The 12,729-nt window shown below is 55.6% G+C and overlaps 1 protein-coding gene across 1 annotated transcript in view; it reads left to right on the top strand.

The window, feature by feature from the left end:
* Nucleotides 1-3,376: 3,376 nt before the first annotated feature.
* LOC308046828 (fer-1-like protein 4) overlaps nucleotides 3,377-12,729 on the top strand; it is a gene marked incomplete at both ends in the record, with an annotated part of 38,230 nt that continues 28,877 nt past the window's right edge. The window contains 10 exons of the mRNA XM_080354882.1: nucleotides 3,377-3,455; nucleotides 3,556-3,611; nucleotides 4,775-4,863; nucleotides 6,661-6,760; nucleotides 8,966-9,057; nucleotides 10,331-10,372; nucleotides 10,476-10,643; nucleotides 10,919-10,979; nucleotides 12,256-12,387; nucleotides 12,550-12,612. Coding sequence (XP_080211008.1) covers nucleotides 3,377-3,455; nucleotides 3,556-3,611; nucleotides 4,775-4,863; nucleotides 6,661-6,760; nucleotides 8,966-9,057; nucleotides 10,331-10,372; nucleotides 10,476-10,643; nucleotides 10,919-10,979; nucleotides 12,256-12,387; nucleotides 12,550-12,612 — 882 coding nt within the window. The remainder of the gene's footprint in view (nucleotides 3,456-3,555; nucleotides 3,612-4,774; nucleotides 4,864-6,660; nucleotides 6,761-8,965; nucleotides 9,058-10,330; nucleotides 10,373-10,475; nucleotides 10,644-10,918; nucleotides 10,980-12,255; nucleotides 12,388-12,549; nucleotides 12,613-12,729) is intronic.

Genomic DNA, 12,729 nt, shown 5'->3' on the forward strand with positions numbered 1-12,729 from the left:
GCAGAGGGACACAAGTCCCGTGGTTGTCAGTGGAGCAGAGTGAGAGCTGTATGGGTGTGGGCCCAGGTGAAAAGCCGTGGGAGGGTCAAGCTTGGAAGCCGCTGGACCAGGACAGCAGAGTTTTGTCCATTTTCTCTCATTCTTGAAGTCTCCTGGAGCTCCTGGATTTAGAGGCAGTGAAAACGGTGGCTGGGCGTTTGTGAGAGGCTGGCAGGTGTGTCCTGCCTTGTGCTGCCCTGGGTGTAGCTGGAATGCACATTCACGGGATGCTTGTCGCTTGAGGTAGACGAGAGGTCAGGTTTGAGCTCAGCTTTCCTTTCTCTGGAGAACGTGTCGTTCCGGGTCACTCGCTTTGTCTCCCCAGCAAGCACAGGGACACCCCAGAAGTCTCTTTACCTGGGCCTTGGCCGGGATTGCGCAAGCACCCTTGTACATACCCAAAGGTATTTCAGCCTTGGGGCTCTGTGTAAATCAAAAGCTATTGCACGTGGGAGCTCATCAGGGAGGGTTCCTCTTGCTTCTAGGACACCTGGCAATAAATACAGGTGGTACTTCATGCCGGACTATGCGGTGCTACCCACCAGAGCTCCCTGCTCTATGGGAGATAATGCTCCATCCTCCTTTGCCCAGACACCTACTTGGGCTCTAAAATGTTTGGTTCCCCCAGGGGCTGTTTCACCAAAACCAAGGCACGACCTGGAGGTGACTGCAGGTGATAGCACTGCTGCAGGGGTCTGAGGAAGCCACACAAACTCTGCCGAGAGATGATGGCTTTTGGTCAGTTTTCAGCAAATACTAGATCCACCCATCAGCAGCACACATTGGTGGTCTGAATATCTCATTAAACAGCCTAAATTGCACCCTCCAGCCATGGCTGGGTGTGGGATTGTCCTGGTTTTGTTAAAAAACAAGTTTCTCTTTTAGTGAATTTGCCTGTCAGCTCAAGCTTCATATCAGCTGCATTTTCCTGGAGAACCAGATACATGTTTTGGTAAACACAGCAATGGAATACGAAGTTATTGATCAGCATAGATGGACATCTCAGGAGAGGGGCAACGAGAAACTGGCGACCAAGAAACTGACCAACTGTGTATAACATCCCATTCACGTGAATACTTCATATAAAAGTGGGAGATCACGAGGATCTCGTCCCTTTTTCCTTATGGCGACATTAGGAGAGGACCTTGCGAGTCGTCCCTGCGAACTGAGGCCAGTGACAGACTGAATCCAGCTCCGGTTGGCTGCAGAGTCCAGTCCAGGACGTCGGGTGCCGGCTCTGCAGTTGCTGGGACTTTCAGGATTGGTTTTGTATATTTTGTATGATTTTCTCTATTTTGTCAGTAGCATTAGTAAAACATTTTTAATTTTTCCAACTCTTCTCTCTGTCCTTCTTTCCCTCCCGATCGCCTGTGCTGAGTGGGAAGGAGGGAGAGGGAGGGGTAATAGGGAAGAAGTGGGGGGAAGAGGAGGTTAACAATACATCTGCCAGGGTTTTATTGTCACCCCACAATCTAAACCCTTGACAGGGGTCAGAGCACTGAGCTTTCTGTGCTGCCCCGAACTGATCAGCTCGCTAATTTGGATTCACAAAAGTGGTGTCAAATCCTGCCAACCTGCTATATTTTGTTGCCGCACTATGAGGTGGCGTCTTCCCCACCATGGCTTGTTGCCACTGGCGCTGCTTCCCTGGCGCTCCAGGCAGCTCTTGTGAGAGGGAAATAAAGGGAGTAGCCGAAGGGCTTGTTTGGAAGCAGCCGGGCATTGCAGAGGCGTGATTCACTCCTTGGTGGTTGCAGAGCTGGATTAGCCACCCTGGCCTGCTGCAAGGTGCCCTGTACAGCGTGCGTGGATGGAGGGATGTGGTGCTGGGCGCTGAATGTGACAGCCAGACCTCCAGGAGGAAGAAATGCTTCCAAATCCTGCTGAGCTTGTGGTTGTATGTATGACCACTTTAATCTGGTTTGAATGTGTGCTCCAGAAGGGCTCCAGCATCTCCTGCTTACCAGGCCTCATGCAGATGAGATGAGCTGTCTCTGGCCAAGCCGGTCGGTGCAGCTGTGAGCACAGCTGGCTCCCAGCAGGATGAGCCCCAGGTCTCTCTCGTGCGCCCTCTTTGCTGCATGGGGCCGGTGCCAGCACCCTGGGAGCAGCTGGAGCTCCTGCCTCAATGTCCGTGTGTTTCAGTGCTTGTCTCTACCTGCAGAGCTGGCACGGGGGCTGCAGCCTCTGTGCCCACAAGTGCACTGGAGTCCCACCTACCCCAGCTTAGCTCCTCTGTCCCGTGGGAGGTGAGTGGGGGCTGCTGAGCACATGCCAGTTTCCTCCTGTCATGAGAGCCCAACCCTCCTAATCAGGTTGGCTTCCCTTCCCCACCCTCTTTCTGTTTGCTTTGGAGAGTTTTAACCACGGAAGCCACAATTCTGTGCTGGAGAAACCGCAGGGTTGGGATGGCTGCGAGCAGAGCGGGGCTCCTGTCCTCACTGCAGAGCTCAGGCCCGCAACCTCTGCCTTTGGAAGCCTCTGTTCCCCAGGGCACCAGGCCTGCCCTGAAGTGGGGCCTGTGATGGCCTCTGCGGGAGGGGTTTCCCTTCTCCCTCCTGGGAAGGCTGAGCACCCACCACAGTGTGCCCCTGGGTGTCAGTGCTGCCCCAGGGCACAAGGGGACAGTGCCAGCAGGGCTTGGCCCCTGTGAATCACAGAGTCCTTTTCGTTGGAAAAGACCCTCAAGCTCTTCGAGTCGAACTGTTCCCTCACCCGGGCACTGACCATGTCCCTGAGAACCTCATGTCCGTCTGTCCAACCCTCCAGGGATGGCGACTCCAGCTCTGCCCTGGGCAGCCTGTTCCAATGCCCCACAGCCCTTTGGGGAAGAAATTGTTCCCAGATCCAACCTCAACCTCCCCTGGTGCAACTTGAGGCCGTTTCCTCTGCTCCTGGCGCTTGTTCCTGGGGAGCAGAGCCCGACCCCCCTGGCTCCAAGCTCCTTTCAGGCAGTTCAGAGATCAGAAGGTCTCCCCTCAGCTCCTGTTCTCCAGCTGAACCCCCAGGTCCCTCAGTCTCCATCACACTTGTGCTCCAGCCCCTCACCAGCTCCGTTCCCTTCTCCCAACTTGCTCCAGCACCTCAAGGCCGTTTTTGGTGTGAGGGGCCCGGCTGGGCAGTGGCCCCGGGGGCCTCAGGCTGGTCCCCCGGCAGGAGCCCGCCCGGTGCCCCGGGGCTGAGGAAGGTGGAGCAGCTGGGGCTGCCCTCCCCGCTTCCCTGAGTCCTCCGGCGGGGGCACCGGGCGGGGAGCGGGCGGCCGAACCGGCCGGGCGAGTCGGGCTGAGTCAGGCGGGCGGAGCGGGGCCGAGCGGGCAGGGCTGCGGGCACCGGCTCCATGGCGCTCAGCGTCGGCGTCCGCCGCCTGTCCCGCCTGCCGGGCCGCGGCGAGCGGCAGGTGCAGCTCAGCTTCCGAGGTGGGTCCCGGGCGGATACGGGGGCCGGGCTCGGGCTCTGCCCTCCAGCGGCGGCCGGGCCGGGCCCCCGGCGCCTCACACCGTCCCTCTCCTTCCCAAGGCTTCACCCAGAAGACGAGGAAGATCCGCTGTGGCCCCGAGGCTGTCTTCGGGGAGGTGAGGGCAGATCGGAGTTACCCTGCAGGTGCCGTCCATGGGCAGGGATGGGACATGGCAGCGGCTCGGGCGGTGCTCGTGGGGTAGGGGGAAGCGTTCGTCATGGCACTCACCGTCATTCTCACAGCCCTGAAGCCCGTAAAAGCCTGAAGGTACCAGGCTGGTGGCTGGTCCTGCCGCTTGTGTCCCATCTGGATGCCCCTGTTCAGCCCGGGGAAGGAGAGCAGGGCTGGGGACAGGGGGGACCTTTCCTCTTGCCAGACGCATGGCAGCCAGTCTGGGTGTTGGGTGAATCGCACCTCGGGGCGCAGCTTTGTGATGTGCCTGAGCCGGGCGGCTCCTTGCCCTGGGTCATCTCTTCTCCCCAAGTACTTCTTGTACCTTTCCCTGGAATCACAGAATCATTTTGATTGGAAAAGACCCTCAAGATCATCAAGTCCAACCATAACCCACCCCTGGCACTAACCCATGTCCCTCAGAACCCCATCTCTGTCTGTCCAGCCCTCCAGGGATGGCGACTCCAGCACTGCCCTGGGCAGCCTGTTCCAATGCCCCACAGCCCTTTGGGGAAGAAATTGTTCCCAGATCCAACCTCAACCTCCCCTGGCGCAACTTGAGGCCATTTCCTCTGGTTCTGGCGCTTGTTCCTGGGGAGCAGAGCCCGACCCCCCTGGCTCCAAGCTCCTTTCAGGCAGTTCAGAGATCAGAAGGTCTCCCCTCAGCTCCTGTTCTCCAGCTGAACCCCCAGGTCCCTCAGCCGCTCCATCACACTTGTGCTCCAGAACCTCACCATGTCCATTCCCTTCTCTCAACTCACTCCAGCACCTCAAGGTTTTTCTTATTGTGAGGGGCCCATGCCCCATCCCCACCCCACAAAGTGCCAGCTCACGGACCTCAGCAGGAAGAAACATCCTCCTCTTTCCAGCGTGATGCTCTTCAGCAGCCGACCTGCGGCTCTGTGCTGCTGGCTGGGTGCTCAACCCCTCCCTGTCCATCCTCCTTTCTCAGCTGCAGGGTCTACCCTGGTCAGCAGGAAAGTAACTTCTCACCACAGCAGCTTTGTGTCACAGTCATTGGTTTGGTCACTTTGCAGAGACAACCAGGTACCAAACATGGGAAAGTGGCTGGGAATGACTGGTCATCTCTTCCTGCTCTGTTTGTAGCTCTTTCGCTGGCCTCACTACGGGAAGCTCGTCATGGGAGAGATGCTGTCCATTAAGGTTTACAACTGCAGCAAGGTCTTCAGTAACAGGTAGGTCCTGTGGTTGCTGGGGTGACCAGCAGAGGTGGAGGAAAAGACATAATTGGCCTCAGATTTTCTACTGGAAGAAGAAATTTTTTATGGGAAATCTGAAGGAAGATGAGCAAGATACAAGCCATAGAAGAGGGATGGAGATGGTTGGAGCAGCAGTGCTGTATAAAGTTAAATATGAGGAATGATTTAGTTGTGCCAACAGTAACAAAAACTATGTAGGGATCCAGATCAGACCCCCAGTGGCGTGAAGCTAAAATAGGACCCTAAAAAACAGAGTTTCAAGTGTAGGAATTTCAGAGTGTGGGCCTGCTCCTGCCCTGTAGATCCAACCTGTGGATGGTGTCCGTGACCATGCCGCACCCAAATTCAATGTGCCTCTCAGCAGGAAAAAGCCCCAAGCCCGTGGTAGTATGGTTTAACCTTTGAAAAAGACAGCAACTTAGATGTAAAGGATCAGCCAGAATTTAAAATGCTCCTAGGTGGCATGGACACAATACTGTGGGCTCAGTGGCTGTTCCAGCAGTTGTAAAACACTTTAGAGAACGCCAAGAGCACGGGTGACAGATTGAGCAGAGGTGGTGGAGCAGGCAGGGGAGCAGGGGCCTGTCCCTCCAGGGCATGTGAGACGTGAGGATGCGGAGAAGGGTGCCAGCCCTGATAAGCAAAATGTAACAACTGAAGGAAAACCAACAGGAACAACCTTCTAGAGGCAGCTAATAATACAAACCTTTTAAAAGCCATCACAAGCGTGTCAGAGAGGGTGTGGAGGAAACAGACGAGTACAGCACATGTGAGGCACTTACAGATAAAGCCAGAGCAGAAAGTGTGGCTGCACTTTGTGTCACTGTTGGCTGGGTGGTTTCCTTACGGGAGCTGGATCAGAAGAATTGGGGCTGACTGAAACGTCAGTAGAAAGAGCTATAGGACAAATAGATAAAACAAACAACAAATTGCCAGAACCTGATGGTGCTGAGCAAAGAAGTCCAATGGGAAATGGTTGGTCTGGCACTGGCAGCACCTGCCCACACACCTCTGCTGCTGGGGAGCAGAGCAGTGGCAGGTGACAAACGTGATGTGTGCACATACACAGGCACGTCACAAGAAGAGCCAGAGCCATGAATGCATTGCAAAGAGCAAGTTTGATTTTAGTTCCCTCTGTACCGGGGGATCTCCGAAGTCGCGCCTGAGCTCCCAGGCAGAGGTGACACCAGCGGGGACGCAGGCGCTGGTCAGTTCAGCCCTGGTAGGAGATCACCAGGCCTGCTGAGCTCGCCTGTATTTCAAGGCTTCAGGCAGGCGCAGCCTCTCGCTCTTTCTCACAACAAAGCAGGGACCTCAGACACAGTGATAAGTTGTCTGGAGTTCCTCACAGGCCTATGTTATCTAACACTGAGGTTCTGCTCATCAAGCACACAAGGTCAGCAAAACAATTAGTGTGATGTATGTGCTTTTTCTACAGACAGCTGCAAGTCACTTGGGCGTATTTACATTTAACCAACCTCCTCGCCAAATCTTCTGCTACATTCCCATACAGCGGGGCTGGATCTGCCCAAGCCTTTGGCCATGTACTGCAGCTCAGCTGCAAGCAGCTGCCTGAGCATGGCTGGGGTGGAGGCACAACCTACTGTGGGTCAGCAGGTCTCGGGTATTTCCCTATGGAAAACAGTGCATTTTGCTGCCTCCACCGTGGCTCAGAGGGGCTGTGAGCAGGCAAGCGGGATCCTGGTGCTCCATTCCCTCCGGTGCAGGACGATGCTACGTGCGGTATTGCTGCAGTCTCTGCTTTTGTTCCAGGCTTCTCGGCACCCTTGTCCTCAGCCTGCAGCACCTGATGACGTCTGGGAGGCTGATCCTCCGGGAGACCCTTGTTGACAGGAACCACCGAGTCACTGGTGTAAGTCCCCCATGGGTGGCCTGGCCATCATTGGTCAGGAAAGCTTTGTGGGAAACCTTGTGTGGTGTTTCCCAAGTGGATTTGGGGCAGAGGGAGGGTCCAAGGGGCTGCTTTCAGTCTGGAAGGGCTGTGGTGCACAGGGGTGCAGCCACTTCACACCCATCAGGTAGTTCTGGGAGCATCCAGAAGTGTGTGGGGTGGGCTGGCGGCCCTGGAGACGTGTGGAGGTCCTGGATGAGCAGAGGGGGCTTGGCAAAACCTCCCCAGCACTGGGTGATGGATGCGGGAGGTGATAGAGGTGGTGCTCCATCTACTTCCCGCAGTGTGTGGGCAGGGGCTGCTGCAGGGTGTGAAGCAGAGGGGAGCGGACGGGGTGAGGCTGAAGGTGGCAGGGTGTCTTGGGACCCCCGGTGAGCTTTTGGGTTAAGTACCAGTGCTAACTGGATGACTTAATGATGGTCCAGGGCAGTGTGAGTGGCTCTGGACCCTTCCTGCCCCTCTGCTGTGCACTGAGGGTCCCGCTCCCCTCCCGCCTGGTGCCAGGGCTCACTGGACCCTTTGTGCTGGTGGAAAATGAACGTGACCCAAAAATGAATGGTTTCGTACTCACTGTGCCTGCAGGCACAGCTCAGCGAGCACTGGACAGCCAGGGCTTGGTGCCAGGGCTACGGGCAGGGCCAGGAGGAGGAGAGGTGGAGGCAGACAGCACTGCGATGTGCTGCACCCGTTTGCCCTTCCCATGGGCGATCTGACTCACTGCCGGGCTGGAATGTGGGGCACAGCTCTGTGGCCACCAGACCACAAACCTGAGTGGTACAGGCTCGGCTTTCCCACATTGCCGAGCTGTCTGGATCGGGGAGCGGGTCCAGGTGGAAAGCGAGCATTTCCAGGATGATTTTTAGCCTGATGCAGCTCACTGTGTAAATGTTTGTGCCACTAAAAGGACAGGGACTAGACTGACCCTTCGGCAGCACTCTGTGCTGGTGATGGTTTGAGGAGACAGAGCTGGGGGCACTTACACCGCTGGGAGGTCAGAGCTGCCCCTTCCCTGTGCCAGCAGCAGCACTCGTGCTGATGAGCTGCTCCAACCAAAACCCGACCCTATTCGGTTTTGCCAGGTCAGTTTTTGATTACGCAGCCCTGGCCACACAAGGGCTGTGGGGGACAGAAATAGGGCAGGCAAGGTTGGTGCCCATCCGAGAGCAGCCTGAGCCCCTCTCAGCTGGTAAGAGACACTTCCCCAGGGGAGAGGGGCTGTTCAAGCACTGCTCCTTCAGCGAAGTGGGGACAGGGTCCTTCCTGCTATTCCAAGCCGTGCTCTTCTCTGGCACTTATTTGCACCCCTTTTTTCTCGTGGTGGTTTGAAGGGCTCTTTCCAGAACCTCAGCTATTCACTCAGCTTTATGCCAGATTTCTGCATCCATCCAGTCTTTCCTGCTGCCTTTCCCAGCCACTGTGCTACTGTTTTCTTGGGCTGTATTTCTCCTCCCAGAAACATGTGTTTTCCAGGGACTGAGCTTGTACATCCCCTTCAGCCTCCTCAGAAGTGACCTCCTCCCTGTGTTGACTTGGCCTGTGTTGTGTTGGCATCAAATCAGGCTGCTCACCCACAGAACAAGTGTTCTCAGCCCTGTGCTGGCTGTGCCGATACCCAATGTGCTCCGTACTTCTCTGGCCATCCTCTTTCATCACTAACGCTAAGTGGATGTCTCTTGCGACACAGACTCTGGGTGTGCTTATGGCTCCTGTGGCATTTCAGCCCAAGCTCTCACGTCGGGGGATGCTCTGCCAGCTGCCTCCTGCCTCCCACAGAGACACCGCTCCAAACCGCTGCTCTGCTGCAGGGCTCTCCCCACTTCCCTTGCCAAATATGCCCCCAGATGGCTCTCAGGGGCCTCTCTGGGGGTACACTTTACATTTGGAAACTTGAGCCAGCTTTTATTCAGTGAATCCTGGAGTTTGGGAAGCTGTAGGGGAGGGAGTTTGGTTAAGTCTAGCCTGTTGAGAGGCAGACAAGCAGACCTTGGTATAAATAGGCTCCTTGTGAGGTTGTGACTCCCTTCCTTCCCCTTCTTTTTAGCAGCATCTCAGTTCTTTTTTTCTTCTATGCTCCCCTTCCCCTCCTCTACAGTTCTTTTGTGGCCCCTTCCCTGCAGTTGTTTTGTGGCTGCCGAACTCTCAGGCTGTTTCGTTTTCTGTTTGTAGATCTACATTGAGTTGGACTTACACTACCAGCCTCCAGATGGCTCAGCTGGGACGTGGGATGAAGAGGACTTTGTCTATCAGATGAGAGACAGGTACTGAAATCCTGGGAGGAGCGGATTTCCCAGCAGCTTGTCCCTCTGCCTTTGCCGGGGCAGCCTTTGGGGTGCAATCCAGCCGTGTTGACTCTCCACCTCTGGCCAGGCTGGCGCATCTCTGCCCTACAGCAGCAAGAAGTGAGCAAGGGGTCTCGGAAAGAAAGGACCTTGTCTTCACAAAGAACCTGTCACTGCAACAATCTGCTGCACCCTGGGAGTCCTTTGGGACTTGAGAGCATTTCTGCAGCCTCCTGGCTGGCGGGAGCGAGGCGCTGTGGCTGCAAAGCTGCAGAGAGCGTGGCTTTGGAGTGCAGCAACCCCAGGCACCCTGCAGACAGGTGGAGCTCAAAGCCAGGGCAGATGCGGGTGTCTGGGTCGACAGGGTGACAGGCAGCAGGGTCTGGGGAGTGTCATTTGTGGAGTGCCACAGGCACGGGGTGGACAGCGGAAAAGCATCGCTAAAGAGGATGCTCGTGTCCCTGCCAAGAGGCAAGCAGGAGCACGGCTGTGGCTCTGGTACTAAAATGCCTCAGACGAACAGCCACAACACACAGAATCACAGAATCGACTGGGTTGGAAAAGACCTCAGAGATCATCCAGTCCAACCCTTGGTCCAACTCCAGTCCATTGACTAGATCATGGCACTAAGTGCCATGGTCAATCTCAGTTTCAAAACCTCCAGGGCCGGTGAGTCCAGCACCTCCCTGGGCAGCCATTCCAATGCCTGACCACTCTCTCTGCACAGAATTGCTTTCTCATCTCCAGTCTCAATTTCCCCTGGCAGGGTTGAAGCCCGTGCCCCCTTGTCCTATTGCTGATGCCTGGGAGAAGAGACCAACCCCCACCTGGCTAGAACTGCCCTTCAGGTAGTTCTAGAGAGTGCTGAGCTCACCTCTGAGCCTCCTCTTCTCCAGACTAAACAAGCCCAGCTCCCTCAGCCTCTTCCCGTGGGTCTTGTGCTCAAGTCCCTTCACCAGTCTTGTTGCTCTTCTCTGGACCCTCCAGCACTTCAATCTCTTTCCTGAGCTGAGGGGCCCAGAACTGAACACAATACTCCAGGTGTCGCCTCCCCAGTGCAGAGCACAGGGGAAGGATCACTGCCCTTGGCCTGCTGACCACGCTGGTTTGGATACAGGACAGGACACCATTGACCTTCTTGGCCACCTGGGCACACTGATGGCTCATGTTGAGCTTCCTGTCAGTTAGTACCCCCAGGTCCCTTTCTGCCTGACACTGGTTTTTTTCAGCAAAGCATCTCTTTTCCTTACAGTTCTGAGTTAATCATCTGCAACCCTGGATTTGAGGAGCTGGAGTAAGTAGCCGTACTTGAGTCCATGAGCTCAGCCCCCCGGGTGGAGGAGAGCGCACAGCCCACTCATCAGGGCTGATGGTGCGGGATGTGACGGGGTTTGCAGGGCAGCGGAGGAGCCGAGAGTGAGAGACCTGGACAGGAGGGCTGCTGCGCTGGGCAGGAAGCTGGCGAAAGGCCTGGACACTGATGAGGAGGAGGAAGAGGAGGAAGAAGATTTCTATGATGTGTCTGAGATGGAGGTCTCAGGCATTGTCTTCAGCCCTGTGAAGAGGTATCCATGGTGTGCTTTCCTCTTTTGCTCCCGCTTGAGCCCTCGGGTGGAAAGTGCCAGCTCATGGGGTGATTTGTGGGATAATTGTGCTTCTCTTGGCATTCTGCTTCTGCAACATGTCAGAAACCTTCGATCCCCAATGGGCCCAAACAGGGACTGTTGGGGATTTACTCATTCCCAGGGCAAAGGACCGGAGTTTCTGTTGCTTCCCTTGGTGGGGGCTCAGGTCCACGTACATGAACAGACCTGCTCACCTGTGTTGTTTTTCTTTGCAGCCGCTCCAGACTTTGCTCTGCACGGGACCTCTTTGCCACCCCAGCCCCGCAGAGTTTCCAGGTACTGCAGCGCTGGGTGCGCGTCCCCACAGCTGCCTCTGGCCACACAGCCCGTCCCCCACTGGCGGCCTGGGCTTCTCCAGTTGCCACATATGCTGGTGAGGCCTCTAGCACCAAGACGCCCTCTTGCTTTGTGTGGCTTCCCTGGGCAAGGTGTGAGACTCCCTGAACAATCTGCATCCGTGAGTGCTGGCTCCAGCTTCGCCAGCCCAGAGCGGAAGTTCTTTTTGGGCCAGGTAGTTGGCTATGGATGTACAGTCTCCTGCACAGCCACGTGTGCAGAGCTTCAGAGAAACCCAGGCAGGGCTGGTGTCTGCCAGGTTGCCCAGGGCCTTGCCTGGTCCCCCAGGGACATCTGTGGGACTTGCCTGGGGGTGGGGGCTGCTGCAGGGCTTTCCTGGACGTGCCAGGAGGCTGGTGTGAAGCTGTGGCTCTGGCTGATGCTCCGACATCAGGTTTATATGAAACCACTGGGGAGTTTGGAAATGGAGTTCAGTCCTATCTTTTGCCCTGCAGATTTCAGGGCAGCTCGCTCAGCCTGGCTATGAATTTAAATCCTCCCTGGTTCTAAGTAAATGTGGACTCAAGTTTGGATCTCCTGCTTGTCAGGGCTGGGTCCTGTCCACCAAGCAGGAAGCTTTTGTAGGAGTGGAGTTTCCTGCCATCCTCTCCTTGTAGCTATTATTCCTCACCTTAATAACGGCCTAATTGCTTGTTCAGAGAGCAAATGTGAGAACGGTTCTCCCATGTCTTAGACCCATAACCAGTCACAGCAAATGAGACAGACGCATTCCAGTCTTCTCAATGGTGTCCGTCTCAGAATTCAAAGAGAAGTATTGGCAGAAGATACAAAGGGCATCTTCTCCAAGATGCTCTGTAGACCTCACTACGTGGGAGTGGTGGGTTTGCATCCCCTCGGGATCAGGAACTGAGTAATGACAGCGTGGCTGGGGAGGCTGCTCTCGTCAAAGCTGCTGGAGATTTAACACTTTATTTCCTTGCTTGTCTGAAAGAAATATCTCAATGACCATTTTGGTTTGTCCTGGCCATAGTGGATTTCAGCAGCCATGCTCTTGCCTGCCCCATGTGTCCACCTCTGTGGTGACAGGGCTCTTGCACTTTTGTGTACTGGTGCTGAAACAAGCTTGAAATGGAGCTGAAAACGAGGAGAGTGCTGATCTGAGGGGGTTCTCCCACAAATGGGATGTTTCCTCCCACAGATGACCCTTAAAGGTCCCTTCCAACCCAAACTATTCTATGACTTATGATTTTCTCAGGTTGGGATTAATATCATTGAAGCGCAGAAGCTGGTGGGGGTGAACATTAACCCCTTTGTGGTAGTCAAGGTTGGAGAGGAGAAGAGGCACACGGCGACGCAGAAGTCAACAAACTGCCCCTTCTACAATGAAGTAGGTGACATGGACAGAGGCTCTGGCCTTGCCCTACCCGTGTCCCAAGTGGCTGGGGCCATCCTTGCAGGGCATGTTTGGGATGCAGCTGCTCTCAGGCAGAGATGCTTGTGGGACCGTGTTGGGAGCCTGAGGCCCAGCTGTCTTGCTCTTCTCTTTCAGTATTTTCTCTTTGAATTCCATGAGCCAAAGGACATTTTATTCCACAGACTCATAGAGATCTCGGTAAGCATGTCCTCCTCTTTATCCTTCGCTGGTAACAGGTACAACTCGATGCTTCTGCACGTGGATGCTGGGAGTGATGGGCACCAGCACCAGCCAGGTTTTCCGGCCAGGGGCATC

This window comes from Nesoenas mayeri (genome assembly GCF_963082525.1).
Source record: "Nesoenas mayeri genome assembly, chromosome: 16".
NCBI classification, from domain to species: Eukaryota; Metazoa; Chordata; class Aves; order Columbiformes; family Columbidae; genus Nesoenas; species Nesoenas mayeri.